The sequence below is a fragment of the Anarhichas minor genome, unplaced genomic scaffold (assembly GCF_050575085.1).
Source record: "Anarhichas minor isolate MPS153535 unplaced genomic scaffold, ASM5057508v1 ptg000058l, whole genome shotgun sequence".
In the NCBI taxonomy this organism is placed as follows: Eukaryota; Metazoa; Chordata; class Actinopteri; order Perciformes; family Anarhichadidae; genus Anarhichas; species Anarhichas minor.
Genome location: NW_027466504.1, coordinates 11,183,149 through 11,200,346, shown reverse-complemented (window position 1 = coordinate 11,200,346; position 17,198 = coordinate 11,183,149). Strand labels below are relative to the sequence as shown.

Below are 17,198 nucleotides of genomic sequence, written 5' to 3'. Positions count from 1 at the left end.
GCCACGTGCTCCGCTGACGTCACTACGGCGGAGCGCGAGCAGCAGCCGTGACGTCTGTTGATGTGTCCATGTGTGTATGTTATCTCTATATGTGTGTGGGCTGCACTGTTACAGCAGTTTAGTGAACTGTAGCATGTAAAAGCTTCACTGGTGGCGGGTCAGGGAGGCCATACATGAGCGGTAGATTCCAACAATACAATATAGACCGAGCCTGGTAGTGGGCCTGATGACAAATAAATGTTAGGGTCAGCTGTCCTCGAAGTTTTAGTTTCATATAACACCCTACCATCTGTGAGGGAAAAAGTATTTAGATACCATGAGTAAATTGCATTAAGTAAAAGGTTGGCTTATAAAACCACAGAAGCATGAGCAGCAAAATGTTCTTACATTTCAAATACGTTGTTATAACTGTTATTATAGGCTTTTATTATAATTGGATTGGTGTTTTTATAGCATCAATATATCAGAATAATTTGACAGTGTTAGGTATTTTCATTAAGCAATGGATCATAACTTGTAAGCTGATAAAAATGTTTTATATAAAATATTTACACAGGCACTTTGGCTCACCTGAGCAGTACTTCTGGGGGCAATTGTACTATCCATTTTGGCACATGGCCTGACAGGTGGACACATGGCACTTAAACTGACATTCAGTATTCATCCAGTATATACGGAAAGCTCATCTGGTACTGTGAGCTTTACATTTGTTGAAAAACTAGAAGTAGGTCACTGTAAATTAGGGTGCAGTAGCATGCGTTCCCATGTGTATAGCAAATCATTGGGGTAATACTCGCTATCAATTATCCACCGCAGTGGCCCACACAAGCAAACAGACACTGTCTTTGGTGCTGACGGTAGTAGTCCCCTGATATGATTGTGTATTTCTCGTAAAATGCATATTGTTAACAAGTCAAATGCAAAATTCCATATTAGCACAGCTGTCTGAGCAGTGGCTCACTGCAGTGTGTTTCATGAAGTTCATATATCTGCTTTCTGTAAATTAGACTTCTTTTCCTTCAGTTTTCTCTCTTAGTGTTGGCCTCTTAAATATATACTTTTCCCTTGAAGTTTATTTTGTCTCCTCTCTTTGGTTGGTACTTTTCAGCTAGTTTAGGCAATGACTTTACTCTATACTGTATGCCTGACATGTTTGCTTAAATTTCCACTTTCAGGAATATGTAAAGCCAATATCAATTTTTCTACTACCCCGTATGTGTCCTATCATGGCGTCATTTTCACAGTATAATCACTTCTGTCAGATATCCCTGCTGCTACTTGAGAAACATGTTATGGTCTTTCCAATTGTATATTCCTCATCTTAATGTTGAGAGGGACCATGAATTCCTAAAAGCCAGTGCATGTATTTATTTGAAGTACAAAAATGTATTCACAGCAATACCACTTAATAATAAAAACCAACTCTTTAGTGGTATGAGCTTCCGTTTCGTTCAGCAGGGGATCCAGACTTATGCGGCAGTGGGATTATCTAAACTGTTTCAGACAAAGTGTTACAATCAGCTTGGGTTTTTATGTGCGTGCACAGGTTCCACACATACTGTATGCCAGGCACGCTCACCACTTCTTTCAGTTCATATCCATTTATCTTGCAGGCAGACCCCATGGTATCTAAATATAAAGCATTTCTGGCTTTTCATTCTACCACCCTTCTCACAGTTTTAGGCACTTAGTGCCTGGAGAAGTACTCCATTTAAGGAGTATATTGTCCCTTAAATTACAACAGTGTAAGAGTGTGCAGTCGTGCTTCACCATGTCTGCAATTATTGAGACAAAATTAAATTATTACTTGAGTAATTACTTTTGCAACAGGCCACGGTGACATTGAGCCTCTAAAGTTTTCTGAAAGTGAAAATTCTCTATATTGTATTGGAGGAAATTAGTCGGTTACTAATTGGAATGAGGAACATTCTTACCAGTTAATTAGTCGGTCACTATTGGTTTGGACACTTTCAGAATTCAACTCACTAAAATCAATAACCATAAATCTGAACTTCATTTATGCCCCTGACTTTAAAAAAAAAGAAATTTAATTAAACTAATGTAATTTGTTCAGAACCCATTATTCACTTGCACAGAGAAGGTAGGTCAACTTAATTCATGCAACCTTTCAAAACTGCAAATGCCTTTATCACGCAGCTTGGCAACATGCCCTAATGGAAGCCATGTACCTGAGTCTGTCTAAAGGGGCTTGCTGGGAAAAATGTTCAAGAATGTCAAGAATTTGTCAATCATGGAGGGTTTGGGGAATAGATGACTTACTTTTGATTGGCGTATATTATCTTAATCCTTCTTTAATTTCATAATGAGATGAGTCAGCTGCAGGGGTTCCTGCAGTGAGCAGATCACAAAACCCGTCTAACCTATAATCCATTTTTTTTTCTCTAGAGGATGATACTTCAGTCGCAGCAAAATTATAGTACCACATCCACCTCTCATCCACTCTTGTTTCTGTCTGACATCCAATCCAGCTTTCTAACCCCAGCTGAAAAGCACTCGAGACGCTGCAGAAACAGCTCCAAACATGTCCAATAGCTGTGTCCCTGAAGCGCTTGGTCCCCTATCAAATTTGTCCTTTCATTTTGAAAATGAAAAAAAATGCACTGTCACCAGTTAATGTGACCTCCTCCCACTGACTGGCTGAGAGTAATAGACTCACATGACTTGAACAGACAGTGATGAAGCACAGGGATATGGCTGTGTGTTGTTGATGTGATATCTGATGTGGTGATAGGGGGTCAGTTTGTGAATATATTTCTAATTTAACGTGACTAAAGCTGCACAGCAACCTGAACTATCATGTGAGAGCAGGTTGCTAAAGAACACCCAGAATATAATGTACTGTAAAGCAAGTGTAGTGTTTTTGTACAGACAGCAGAAATGTACAATATACAACCACATTAAATGCAGGATACACAAATACTGTTGGTGCAACAGAGTGTAAAACACAGTGTAAAACAAATAAAACAGCAATGTCATCCAGGGTCAAATATTGTACTTTTGATTGTGGTGCCATTTAAAGCTGCCAAGACTATAGTCGATTTATCATCCGTTTGTGACTCCTTAAATGTGTGAATTTGACTTGCATCACAGTTTTTTGAATATCTTTGGGTTTTGGACTGTTGGTCGGACTAAACATTTGGTTACATAACTTTGGGCAATAAACTGAAATAGGCATTTTTGTGTAGACCAAACAATTAATCGATTAACTGAGAAAATAATCAGCAGAGATAATGAAAATAATCGTTAGTTACGGTCCTTATGTCATCGCTGTAATAAGGAAATTAGAAAAGTCAAAACACAAAAACCTAATTAATTGGCTGTTTAATAAGGTCCTTAAAGAGAGTGTTTTAACAAAGATGTTCTGAATTTAATATGTATTATATGGCTTCTGAAGAATATTGCATTTACAGTTTCTGTCACCACAAATTGACTTTGGTTGATTTTGATTTGACACATTAATTAAAGTACTCATGGCTGCACTTGTGCCTCAGGTTTAAACTTGATACCAAACCATTCAGCGTTTGAGTTTATATCAAAGAGAGCCACTTAATACAGACAGCTCAGTGAATTTGCCACCGACTGACTTTTCTTTCATTAGATTTCAATAGATGGCTCAATTATGTGATAATATTTCCAGAATACCCTATAGCTGCAGGCCAAACTGACATGTTATTGTATCTTTTTTAATTATTTTCCTTTTATTGTCTACATAGGCCACTGGAAGCTTTCATGCCCAGGTGAGCTCTCAGAAAAGATGAATGAGACTCTTAAATGGCTTTTTATAAGCACATGAAAGGTCTGCATCAATAGTTATGTCTGCATACAGATTAGTGAAACACGGTATGCTTTCTTTGTCTTGTGCTTTGGCAAATATCAAGTTAGTAAATGATAAAACGGTAAAACGGACAGGTGTTTCTGCGTCTAAAGCCCTTCAACAATAGGGACTTGACTGGCGTAATGAAGAATCTGAACACAGCCATTAGTGTGTTTGTATTCAAGACAAACAACTGCTTGCCGAAAACAATAGTGTTTGCTGAGGTTGCGTTCATACATGTCCTGTACCAATACGATGCTACACACACGCAAAAGCACACACACACACACGCACACGCACACACACACACACACAAATACACACAGAAACCCAAAGAGGAGAGTGCTATATTTGTCTTCAAATGAATAATCAGACACAGGTCAAGCATTCAACATCAGAAGAGAGTTAGTTAAGTTTGTTTGTCACAAGATGGTTTTCCAGCCCTTTGCAATTTAAACACCAAAAATACTGATGTTATGATCAACAGATTTAACAAGCAAAGCATGGTGTTGGTCACAGCACATTAAAACCTGATGAACCTTGAACCTTCATATATTGAACACTTATCAGTGATGTGACTTGATGGCATTATTTTCCTTTTGATTAAAACAATGTGAAAACAATGAATTATAAACAGATTATATGGATACACTGAAACTTGGGGAGTTCAAACTCTGCTTTATCCTGCAGCTACTTTATCAGAGAGTCATTTTGTTTGGGTGATATGTTCAGGTCATGAATACGATCACTGAGAGCAGTTCCAGTTGGATCAATACACTGAAAATGTGTAACATATATCAACACTCAGAATAACGCCCAAATGTTCTGTGACGTCAGCAGTGGCAAGCAAAAAAAAGGTTTATGGCACATATTTGATCTCTGCACGTGGCTAGTGGTGACAGTGAGAGGATACAGTGTGTATTGGGTGACGTCACTTATACAATTAGCATGTTATCCATAGTTAAATCTGGCAAAGACTAACTACAGCATTTAGTTTAATGGAAATGCTGAGAATACAGATTCATAGAGGCACCCAAAACAAAGCATCATGCAGAAAGGAGGCTTTTTGAGCATAGCCTATGTTGTGCATCCTAACAGCCAGAGGGAAGACAAGCTAAGAATGCATAATTAAATTAATGAGTGCGTTTGTGTCCATACATAGTAAGATTCAGAGGTTGGCATCATTTCTGCTGACAGCTCTAATTTACTTGTTGAATGTACTTTGTACCTTAAGGCCGGTTTGGTGTACCTGGCAATCTGTCATCGTTTGATGCTGTCTGTTTGATGGGACATGCATTGTTCTCTTTATACGTCCATGCTAAGAGGTATTCAGCTAGCTATTGCTCAACTGTTATATGTGTCCCATAAAATCAAGAGAAAATGTCTGGTAATCCCACAATTCCCTTTAGTTAAGGTTACAGTAAGCTTAACGTTACTCATAGCTTCGTGCTAGCTTAGCTAACGATACCAAGACAAGGCTGTTAGTCATTATGTCACATGAATGTTTAATGTAAGTATAAGACATTCACAGGAGGAATGTAACAGGTTCTCTGTCTAGAGAGGATAGTAATGTACAATTAAGCAAGATATATGACCAATAAATTGTGTCTCTTCTTATAGCCAAAGATGGTAAATTAGCCAACTGACTCCCTTGCTCATCTTGACTATTCACCAAAACCGAAAGTGTTATCAGCTAAATTGATGTATTTACATTATATTTTCATTGTTTCAAAATGTTGGTGTCCAACATTGATCATTATAGTTGTACACTGTGAGCCAATGTTTTAGGAAACTGTTTTATGTGGAACAGACACAATGTTTGTCATTCCAGCTGGATGAACCTCAAATGTCTTCAGAACACTGAAATGTTGTCAAAGGGTAAGTGGGGTATTTGAAATATTGCCTTTTTCTTTTTGAAGAATATAATTGCTGACTCAAATAATATCACCAATGCAAAACGTTCAAATGGAAAACTGATAGAGGGCACAAGCTGTGGCTAACCATATGTTAGAATAAGCACTTTGTTTGTCTGAATAAAACATGAGATGCTTTAAGTGCACAGTTAGAAAAGAATCTCTGAAAGTGCAATTTCTGCCATTATGTCTTGGAAAACTTTCCGAGTTACATCAGGAGGGCGCCAAACATGTAAATGTAATGTCTTGGGGTCAGAAACAGCATGACCATCTGTTGCTTGTCGCATCCCCACACTCCCTTGTCATCCTACTTTTCACTGAAATGCGAACTGACTTTTAAAGCTGAAATGCAATTCCAGAAATGCAATGGTCTTCTTAAAAACAAATTTCTGTTGAGTTATAAAATGAATTTCTGCCCTCTGACAGGTGGTTTAGTTTATATGTCTGCAGTATCTAAGAAACTAGATTTTAATACTCAATGCGGCTGAGATTCTGTCTCCAACTCAATACAGTGGAAGTCAGGTGAAAGGAATTTCATTTGAGCACCATTAAAATAAAATGAACAGCAGTGTATCTTTTTGACAACAATGTCCTGGTAACTCTGATTAATCCGCAGACCTCACTGAACCGTTTTATGTTGTAACTGCCAAAGAAATGCCCTGAAGACTTTTGACAGCATTGGATTTAGTGAGGATTTTAAGGATAGTACAAGTGGAGCACCAACCCTAAAATTCAAGCTAACACATTTTTAAATGTTACCCTTTTTCATACAGGTTAGACACCCACACACTGTTTGCCCAGTGAGAAGCGACCACGCAACAGCATGCCTTTTCAAAACATTGTGAGAGGACTGTTCCAAATGAAGACAGTGATGCAGAATACAGATTGTTGGACTTTTAGAAAAAAAGAAAAAATATATAAAATTCTCAAAAAATAAAGTCTGGTCAGGCCAACAATGAACTACAGTCAGGATTCTAGTTGTTACCTGTATAACAACTAATGAACTCATTCAATAACTTGACAATGGAATATTTATTGGGAAAACAATCATTTTGAAACTGAGACTTATTCATTAACATATTTTGTTGTGCTGTGCGAGAGAATGATAGCCAGGCATGGCTTAAGTTACATACATTCTAATTGAATTTCCCTTTATTGTATAAATTACTTTTTCCGAAGTGCTGTTCCGTCTTGTGTGAATACTCTCACAGAATATTTCTCAAGCAACAATCATCTCCAGGGTGTTTGAGAGCCTCCTGACAGCTCTGGGGACCTTGGAGTTTATAAAACGTCACTCCACTAAGATGTGCTTGGAACATTTACCATGATGCAGCACTTGGTGGGCTGCATTTGTCACCTGTTTTGCGTCGACACTCACTTTTATCTTTTTAGTGACAGCAAAGGTACATAAGTTTAGATGATGCATTGACCATGAAGTCAAGGCAGTAGATGATGCATTCCCCAAATACTGCACTATGTTTGCGATGGGAGAAAATGTTCTGTGTGGGTAGGCTATTAGTATCTTTAAAGTATATTACTTCTTTATAAATTCATTTTAAAAAAGCTATTGTTTGAATAGCACTAATTGAAATTTTGCTTTTATCATGTTGCACCATGGACCAGTTAGTGACATGCATTTTAAGATGCAATACGCACACATTGAATATGAGACGACAGTTTGTGTTATGGTTAAACACATTAAAAACACCGATCTTTAAAGCCCACGACTGACTTTAAGGGCACATTTGAAGTTGCTGTTAAATGGTTCATGGTGCAGCCTGCATGCTGAGCCATACCATTTTCATTATTTCACCATGTCCCCAATCCTCCCCAAGCCTTAAAGGGTCACCCAAATAACAAAACCTCACGTATTGCTTGTGGGCCTGAGGCATTCAGTTTCTTTTTTGTTTGCAAGGGTTTTGAGTTATTTACCGCTGAGACCCCTGCTGAGACCCCTATAGCTACAATAGAGGTGGAGAAAATTTCTTTTCAAGGAAAACTGGGACATTTTTTCTTTTCAGAGTTAACAATCCACCGACCTCACAGTGAACAGCTTTTATTTGCAGGTATTTGGTATTGAAGACAAATTCCACTGTATTAAGTGTTGTAGATGCCATCTTGAAGAAAATCTGGAATTCCATCCCTGCATGTCAGGTTGAAGAAATGATTCAAGGTAAAATAATCTGGTTGCCGATGGAGAGGTTGTCCTTGTTGATTGGAGAAACCCTCTAATTGCCCGTGCAGAACCTTGTTATCAATTCATAGTTAGTCGATAAAGGCTCTAATCAACTGCGAGTGAAATGAGAGCCATGCTGAGGGCATGGATCTACCAGACTGAACACTGGGGCTTTATTTCAGCTGAAAAGACGAATGATAATATTTGAATTGAAAGACTCCCACCACACCACCACTTTCATGCAAAGTGATATATTCTTATATATCACTATATACAGTATATACTATATATATATTAAAAAGATACTAGTAACAGAAAAGTAAAGATAGCTCTTTTCCTAACTTAACTGCGAGACAGACGGCAATTTATCTACCGCTAACGATTTAAGTAATTCAGTCCTCACTCGGAACAAAAGCAGATAACTACTGAAAGACCAAAAATACATTCAATGCTTATGTTTGTTCACCAAAGAAATATAGCCATCTGCTTCACTGTACTCTGTAGCTCTTTAGACCATTTTCTCTTTGTTTCTTTAAACACATGACTGAAAAGTCAGCCTGTCTGTGTGTCCCCATGTGGTGAAGGGGCTGGTGCACTGAAATCATCTGTCTAAACAGTGACGTGTGGGGAGCCTGAGCACCTGTTTCTGTGTCTTGAACTGTTGGTGTGCTCTTTCAACAAAAACATACCTGTGCCTTTAACCTTCCTTTACTTTTAAAATCACAGCAATGCAATATGGATGTGGCAAATATAGGCCTCGGTGGGTTGCTTGCTGCCACATACTACGTTTATAAAAGTCTGTTACAACTGTGAAAGTGGATGTTGAAGTTGTTGCCTTCCAATGAAGTATTGCGACATGGCATTCTGACTAAAATGGAATGTGTATGTCGCTGTAGCACTTTCTGCTGAGAGCTGTCTCTTTAGATCGTATAATCCGTTCTACTCTTTCGACATGTATCATTTGCTGTGTGTGTGTGTGTGTGTGTGTGGGGGGGGGTGGGGGGGGGGGGGGTAGGCTGTACGTGGTTAACAGACAGGTGCACATTTTGTATCAACGTGTATCGAGATGATTTATGCGTAAAGACTCTTTGTATTGTTCCGATATTTTTCTTTTTTTGCTTGACTTAGTGCTAATAACACGCACGGAGTCACTTAAATGCCCAGCAAATCCACGTGGATTAGCCCTTCTATTTAGAAGATTTGTTAAAAAAACAAAGAGAAGAAAAGATAAAAGCATCAAACGGTGTTTTAATTCCCGCACCTGGCTGAGTTAGACAATAGAGTTTGTTTGGATCCCCGCTGGGCATTTATGTCCCCTAATGTGAAATCTTTCAGCGCGTGTTCCTCCTGTTTGCCGAAGTCTCTTGACAGTGCCTTTCAGTGATAATGACAGAGTGGGAGGGCCACTCGGTGTAACTAATAAGGACTGCGATCCAGCAGGCGATCCCACTGTGACTTTTATTTCCAAGTCCAGGAATCCGGAATCAGACTGATCGTAGTCACACATGGATTATACTCTTCTTTTCGCTGCTTTTTGTTTGTTTCTGCCTTAGAAGAAAACTTTCTCACCAACTGTAAGTACTTATAGACCAAAATGAATTTAACAGTAAATTTAAAAAAAAACCTGCTTCGTGTTTAACCTGTTGAAATCCCTTTATAACGGACTCCTTTTGCATCTTTTTGTCGCTCGGTATTAAGTCGTTTTATTTCCCCCCGCGTGGTTTGATCGCTCTAACTTGTCTGTTGTCCGGTACACGGACAGGTTATTGTTGTTGATTTATTTATGAACGCTCTGCAGCAGTGAGCGCGTGGACCGTACTGCATCACTTGTTAGCGGCAAAGTGCGAAATGTTCCGGAGACTGAAAGGAACATCAACCGCTACATACTGCAATTATTAAAACAATAAAAATACATCCAGCCAATCAGCGGTCGCGCAGAGAAAACACGCTCCTTTGAATATTGCAGTGAAGTTATTGCGATTGACTGAAAAGTGGCGGATTGAATGATGGAGAGACGGGAGAGTAACTTGTCCAGAGTTTAGTGTTGTGTTGTTAGACGTGTCTGATGGACTAAAATAAAAATAAAATGATCAATTGAGGATTAAAATCCCTGCAGATGGTGCAGCAGCATTGCTGCACACTGAACTAACTACATTTGGTAAAACAACGCCTGATTTTAAAGCACCAATTAAACTCCTAAAAACCAGTCATGTATGTAGAGTAACTGTGCCTGCAGGCTTTAGAGATGCCCATTGCATGCATTTGCAGAAATGAGGGGAATAACATTACACCTTCACACAGACAAGGACCGTGATACCCCTGTAGTGCTGCTTGTCTACAGCCCATGCATGGTTGGAGTTGTAAGTGGCATGGTCACTTCATCTCCTGGTGCCATGATACTGTCGGCCTGCATGCAAAACTTTGTGATCCGGTGGGAGAACGCTCAAGTGCTTGCAGCATGAATGGGAATGAATCGTTGGCAAGATACATTTGGATAAAGAGAGTGGCAGTTAAGGAAGGAAGTGTGTATCGTGAAAGATAATGTTGGTCACACTGTGCACATAAATTCACTTAATGTGTCAAAGCCGTAATTCTGGTGTGCGGAGGTCAAGTTCAGTATCGGCTCTGTCTTCTGTCCTTTCCTTCCCCAGTGGGAATAGATAGATGTGCACCAGTAAAGAGGGATTATAGTCTTTGCAACGGGATTACAGCTAACTACATTCCAGGTACTGAAAAAAAGCACGTTAGTCATTTTGAGTTAGGATTTGCCGCCTAATTTTCAGTAGGCTTACAAACAGATGTGACCCGTTTAGAGAATGAAAAGACAATAGATTGTATATGTATTTATTTGGTGTCACGCATAGATAATGTGCAAATGTGGGCTTTCTTTTGAGTTTCGTCTTTCTTTTTCAAATCCTGGAAAGCGCCTGAAATTATATATTTTTTTTTTCTTTGTGTGTTCAGTCATCATCACTATTCCAGCAGTGCACATTTATTTGCTGCCAAAGCAATCCAGAAGTTACTGAAAGTGTTTTGTTTGAGTTGGAGTAGTCTGCCAAAATGGATTGACTTAACGTTGGAGCACACTTTTACCATCCTGGTTTGGCAGCGCTGTCGAACAGCCTGAGAGACCTACAGCACGTGTAACTGGAGGTTTACATGTTTGATCCCTACATGCGACGTCCTTGAACAAGACACTGCTGACAGTTTACAGACCAAAACACAACAGAGCGCTAATAGAAACAAAGATCAAAGCTTTGGCATTAAAAATCAGACAAAATAATGCATATATGAAGAGCAAACAATTCCATACTGAACTTATCATAAAACGACTGTGACAGATACTGAAAACGAAGTTTTTTTAAACGCTATACTGCATTTAGATCAACGTCTGACATCGCAATATCTCCCCATTTAGTTGCCTTTATCTTGCTGTGGATTGTATTGTGAAGTCAAGCTTCGGCACAGTTCCACAGCTAATCTGTGGCGATGACATACTGACCTAATGAAACACAAACTGTCAATGGAGAACAAGTGGCGGCTCGGCTCGCTAGTTAAGGAACCCAAACCTTAACAGAAACATTGCTTGGTGTATAATGATTTAGCGGAAGTATAGACATCTCCATTCATCACTGTGTGGCAGGTGTTCCTGAAGACTAATGAATGAAGAAGTGCATTCTCCAGATTGACATAAACAAACAAAGAGGCTTTAAGGACAAACACGTTGGCGTGAGAGTCGGGTTTTAACAGAATCAGATAGGATTTACACTCAAAATGTTATTTCACAATAATACAAATTGCTTATAATCTCATTTAGTGGAAGGTTTAAAAAATGAAAAAAGCTCAGATTTGAAGTTAATTGATAGAACACTGTGAAATATGGTTGCAACTAGAAAGTAGTGAAATCTGTTTTTGAGTTTTATCCATCTTTAGCTTGCTTAGTGATCACCCCAGAGTCAACGTTTCTGTTGCACCCGACAGAGTAGCGCGTTTGTAATGAAAATCAATAGAGCTTCCTTGTTTGCTTCTGTCTGTTAGCCCTGCCTTTGTTGTCACTTGCATTCGGAAAAAAAAAAATTCAATGGCACCCAATTTGACCAAGTATTACGATTGATCTGCATTGTGAAATAAAAAACTGTTCTGTCTGCATCCAGGTTTTGAAGTGGGACTGCTTCCTAGTGACGGAGCCATGATTATTTGCCTGTTAAGATGGACTTCTTTCCTTTGGACTGTACATTTCATTCCTTGCACTTTTGGAATGGCACTGAGTGAACGAACAGGTATGTGTGCTTTTTGCCCAGCAACTCATGTCTTTCAACAGTGGAGTGCCATTTTGAAAAGTATCAGTTAAAGCTTTTCTCTCAAATGTCCTGGTATCAACAGAGAGCAGACATGTGTTACTGTATCTCTGAAACGAGTGATCCCTCATTAATATTGCAGATGTATTGACGTTTAAATCTTTTACGGTTAAAAGGGTTTTGTATTGCCTTTATCATATATATCAATATGTATGGTTCTTAATTTGTTTAAATCGGAATCCACCCTTTGTGATGGCATTATTTGGGGAATCCACTTTATATGTTTGAAAAGACGAAGAGTGTGGCAGCTTGAACTAAAACTTTAGACTTGTACAAATGTCATCAATCAGTATTCAAACAGTCAATCTCCAGTTCATTTTTGGTAAAGCAGATCTATGCCTGCCTCTGAATTATATCCCAGTCTTGTCTCGGTTAGTTATTATTTTAAGGTTAATGGGAAAAAAAGTGAATTGATTTTCTGCTCTGATGTCGATTTCTGCTGTAGAACTGGAAAGGAAATGCACTGTGGAAATGAATTCATGATTCAATTTATCCTCTTCTCTTCTGTAATACTCAAAACTGGTCCAAAATATAAATGAACACCTGTCCCCGGCACAACCAACGTCTTGGTGGCTTCTCTCTAGATGGCTCTTGTCCTCCTCTGAGTGTAGAGGATCACATGTTTTCTGATGTCTTAGATCGTCCCCTGGAAATCACAGGTATGCTCTGAGTGAACACACTTGCTTTGTAAGAATAAGTCAACAGCGGCTTGTTCAAACCTAGTGACACGTTGTTAACCCCTTCACAGGATTTGACCTCACAGAAAAGTTTCTTCTCCGAAAGGGAACGATCACAGAGGACCTGCCGTCGTTTCGTTTAGGAGGCAGTCCACTCATTAAGCCAACAAAGTGAGTAGCATCCTCGTGTGTGCGTTAGCATGCTAGTGTGTTTGTGATCTGCATCATTTGGGTTCAGATGTTGTACTCTGGTTCCTTATAACATCTCAGGACATCTCAGGACCTCAGCTGGATTAACACCTACAGGATATTACTGTTTTGCTCCCTCATGTACAGGTTCTGAATATGGATTTATTTCACACAAAACCACATGATGCTGTGCAGAACATGAGGAGGGTTTAAGCTTGCTTTCCTTCAGATCCGGTGATATTGTAAGATATAAAACAGTGTCGCCATAACTGGTTTTCATGAAAGGGCTGGCTTGAGGCAACCCAGATATACCCTGCTCAGAGCAATAGTTCCATTTGCCTTGGCTAATAAGGGCAAGCTGTGAGGTGAGCTGTTAGACAGGGAATCATTTCAACAGAATTAATATATATCGCGTTTATTCTAGAAATCTCCTAAGGGCAAAAAGTGGGACATAAAGGAATGAAAAAAAAAGTAACTTCATAAATGAATCACTGAGGTGCCATTTACTGAAGACCTTTATTCCCCTGGTCAACTGGTTCACCGTGATGCTAAAATTATGATTATATTAGGGATTAAAATTTTATATAATATTTTACACTTTTAAATTTAGTACCATCAGTTGTATCAAGAAAGACCCGTGGCACATACAGTATGAACCTGTATGAGTTTCCAAACTTGGCTTTACAGTGAAGTTTAGGATTTAAAAAAAAAAGTGTTTCGTGACGTTCATTGTTTCGTGTCCTTAAGTTACAAGTAACAGTGAATTACAACTCTGTGTCATTCTCCAGGGTGGGGACGATATATTTAGCGTTTGTACATGACATGCGACTGCAAACATTTACTGCCACTCTCTCCCTCTCTGGCTATAGGTGAACGAATCATAGAGCCAGGTGATTTGTGATCTGCTTCCCTGTTTCAGTCAGCCAGCCGAAAATACATTTACCTCAGTCCTTTCTCTCAGTCCGCGCCCATAGTGCAAGAAGATGCTGGCTCTCAATGACACTGCTGACAGCGTCATTGGTTATAGTGGCGAGACTGCGATCCCTCTCATATCCAATTATCTAAGTACTTTGACAGGTGATACTGCATGTCAGCTGAGGAAGGAAAGCGAGGGCAATTGCACGGAGCAGGAGGCCCCTCTGCCCCCCCCCCCCCCCCCCCGCCGCAGCCACTAAAACATTGCTCTCTTTTACTCGCAAGATATGCAGCAATAGATGCTCGACTCTCTAGATTCTTGCTAATGTTCTGCCTGCTCCTTGGGCTCCACATTATGGCGCATAGATCAGAGCTGACACACTCAAGTAACATTTGTGTGTTGGTGAGAAATTGCCCTGCAAAAATGCCACATGTATTCAAAAATTGCTCTCAAAGTATTAAAGCGCAGTGCTGCAGTGGCTGTCTGTCTGAAGAATACAGTGCTTTTCTTTCTCCTGCTGTTCGGCAAAAGAAGATCAATGGGCGGTTTTTCCTTTTCTTGACTTGTTATTTGCAGTAAAGTAGCAAGCAACAACCTCATTGCATTAAAGTTTTAGGACTGACATTATAGTCTTTGTTTTGCAGAATAAAACAAACCCAAGTATAAAGGAAGAATGCACACTCGTCTTTACACACATTTGTGTACCTTGAAAGTTCTAAGGCCTGTTTGTTCTTGTCTAGTCTTAAAGATGATAACTAATCAAATTGTCAGCATGAAGCCCAGCACAAAACGACAGAATTCATTTTCCAAATAATTTGACATAACAGCCATTGCTCATTTTGAAATAGGAATGAAACTAACACTTCCTTTGAATGTGCCCACAATGTCTCGTCATGTGATATGTGGTACTGGAATGCTAACTATTATCAACAAAACTAGTAACAGGTCGAATGTTCAATGGAATACAGTAAACCATTTTCTTATTATATGTAGAAGCTAAATATATTATGAATAGCAGCGTGAATTATAGATTCAAAGGAGCCACTGAGGCTGATATATAGCGTAGCAATCAATCACCAGGGTTCGTGTTTGTTTATCAACCTGTGGCTTCGGTGGTTTATGACTCTCTTGTCAGCTAATTAATCATATGGGTTTTCTGCAATCGATACTGTCAAGCTGATTCACTCTTTTTTTTGATTCATAAGCATCTAGATTATTTATGGAAAAATACAGTGCTTGTCTTTACTTTTGATTTTCTGTCCAGAAATATATTTTGTAACCATTTGCATTGACGTCAATGACCTTTTAGTGTACGGCCTCACACATCCTAGCAACTTGAAGTGCTTTAACTTGCCTATATTTGCTGTCAAAGCCGCATGCAAGGGCTGTAATTTGTGTCATAGTGTGTGCTCAAGGAAAGTGACTCAAACGCACACAAGCAGACAGACAGGCAATTAACGTTACAAAACAAAACAAATCACCTGATTTGGCTTCATCCAATTAATAGTTATTATTCTTGCAGTATAAAAAGTTGGTCTGTGGTAAACAGATGTTGAGGTGATACTTCCAATAAGAACAATAGCTTTCTCCATTTCGTTTTTTGATGTTTTTCCAAAATGTTTGTATTCCTTTGGCAGTCCCAAACTATACGTATGATTATGGTCACCGACCACACCACAGTTTCTCCAGCATTGGTTGGTGGGATTGTTTTTACAGACACAGGCTCTCAGCGCGGTCCTAAACAATCTAATTTTAACCTTCCAATCAAATTCTATCCGTAGCTCCCAACAGCTACTGTAGAACATATGTTTTCCCAGTTGTCATCATCGACTATTGAATTCAGCTCCAGTTCCCATTGTCCGTTGAGAGTTATCTGATGTTTATAGCATTGGATTTTTGTAAATATGGAATATTTAGTTTTTTTGTTGACGTAGTGTGTTCAAACAGTAGGCTATAAATGGGTTTCTATATTGGTTGGTTATTTTCTGAATAGTTCAGTGATTTAAATGATAAAATGATGATAGGAAGGCTTACTGGCAAAGGCAGCAAATCCAAACAGAAGTAGCCGAGAATCCACAGGTTAAGAAGAACGGTGCAGGTAAAAGGCACAGGTAAAGAGTCAGGTTCAGGTTGAGGAGGCTGGAAAGAAAAGGCATGAAGCAACATGGATGATCTGGCCAGGAGCAGGTGGAAATGGGCTGGTATACATACTGTGGGGGGGTAATTGGGGTAGGAGTCAGGTGACTGGGGACTCGTGGGAAAATCTGAGGGCATCTGATGGGTGGACGGAAAATGGCAGGTCTGGGAAGTAATGCTTGGGCCTGGGCGAAGTGAGAAACAACTAAGGCAGCCGCCGCGACAACTTGTTTCATAGTCATAGCAGCCGTTTTCTTATGTCATGTGATTTACTACCAATGAACGATTGCACATTTTGATAAAACATTTCAATGTTGATTGGAGGCAGCGGATGACTCTGAATTAATTTTACGTCACCTAGTCATGGTGGCAGATCACACATTTTTGAAAGTCTGTTACTGGTGGCTTGCTGCTATCACAGTGTTATCTCTCCGTTATGTATGCACTGGAATGACGATAACATATCAGTCTCACACCCCTCAGTGACACACATGCACACTCAATCAGTTGTATAGCGTCTCTTCACTTTATAAGATATCCTTCCAGATCACAGGCGTGCTTTTAATTTGGCTCCATCACCGGCAGTCTATCATGCTGGCAAGCATAGCACTTCCACGTTTAAACAGAACAGAATAGTCATGCTGAGAGGAAGTTATGGCCTTTGCTAGCAGGAAGGATGCATTTAGTGTATAAACTGACATGGTTGATGGTCCACTTTGATCTGTTGGAGGATTCAGTGTCAGTGATAGTGATGTGAGCCAACTAGTCTAACATTTAGGGTTTGATTGTTTCAGCTACGGCAATCTGATTCCTCAGGCTCATTTAAAAAAAATCCCCCATGATAGGATTTCTTACAAGCCAGGACACTAAAGCCGTTTCCGGGAGATTCTCTAGCGGACTGGTAGTGTTGCTGTGACATGCTGTCAAACCATCGCCTTTGATTATACAAGGAGTAGTGCCTGCCAAGCAATATGCATGGCCAAAGACCGTTTCCAAGA

The 17,198-nt window shown here is 39.5% G+C and overlaps 1 protein-coding gene across 4 annotated transcripts in view; it reads left to right on the top strand.

Annotated features, from left to right (window-relative positions):
* The first annotated feature begins 9,368 nt into the window (after window positions 1-9,368).
* LOC142932743 (uncharacterized) overlaps window positions 9,369-17,198 on the top strand; it is a 92,703-nt gene continuing 84,873 nt past the window's right edge. For 3 of the 4 annotated variants that reach the window (XM_076076786.1, XM_076076784.1, XM_076076787.1), the window contains exons 1-4: window positions 9,369-9,498; window positions 12,079-12,204; window positions 12,867-12,941; window positions 13,031-13,130. In XM_076076786.1, the coding sequence (XP_075932901.1) occupies window positions 12,114-12,204; window positions 12,867-12,941; window positions 13,031-13,130 (266 nt within the window). In that variant the 5' untranslated portion in view covers window positions 9,369-9,498; window positions 12,079-12,113. Of the gene's footprint in view, window positions 9,499-10,500; window positions 10,651-12,078; window positions 12,205-12,866; window positions 12,942-13,030; window positions 13,131-17,198 lie in introns of those variants that run through there. The other variant, XM_076076785.1, reaches the window with a different exon arrangement.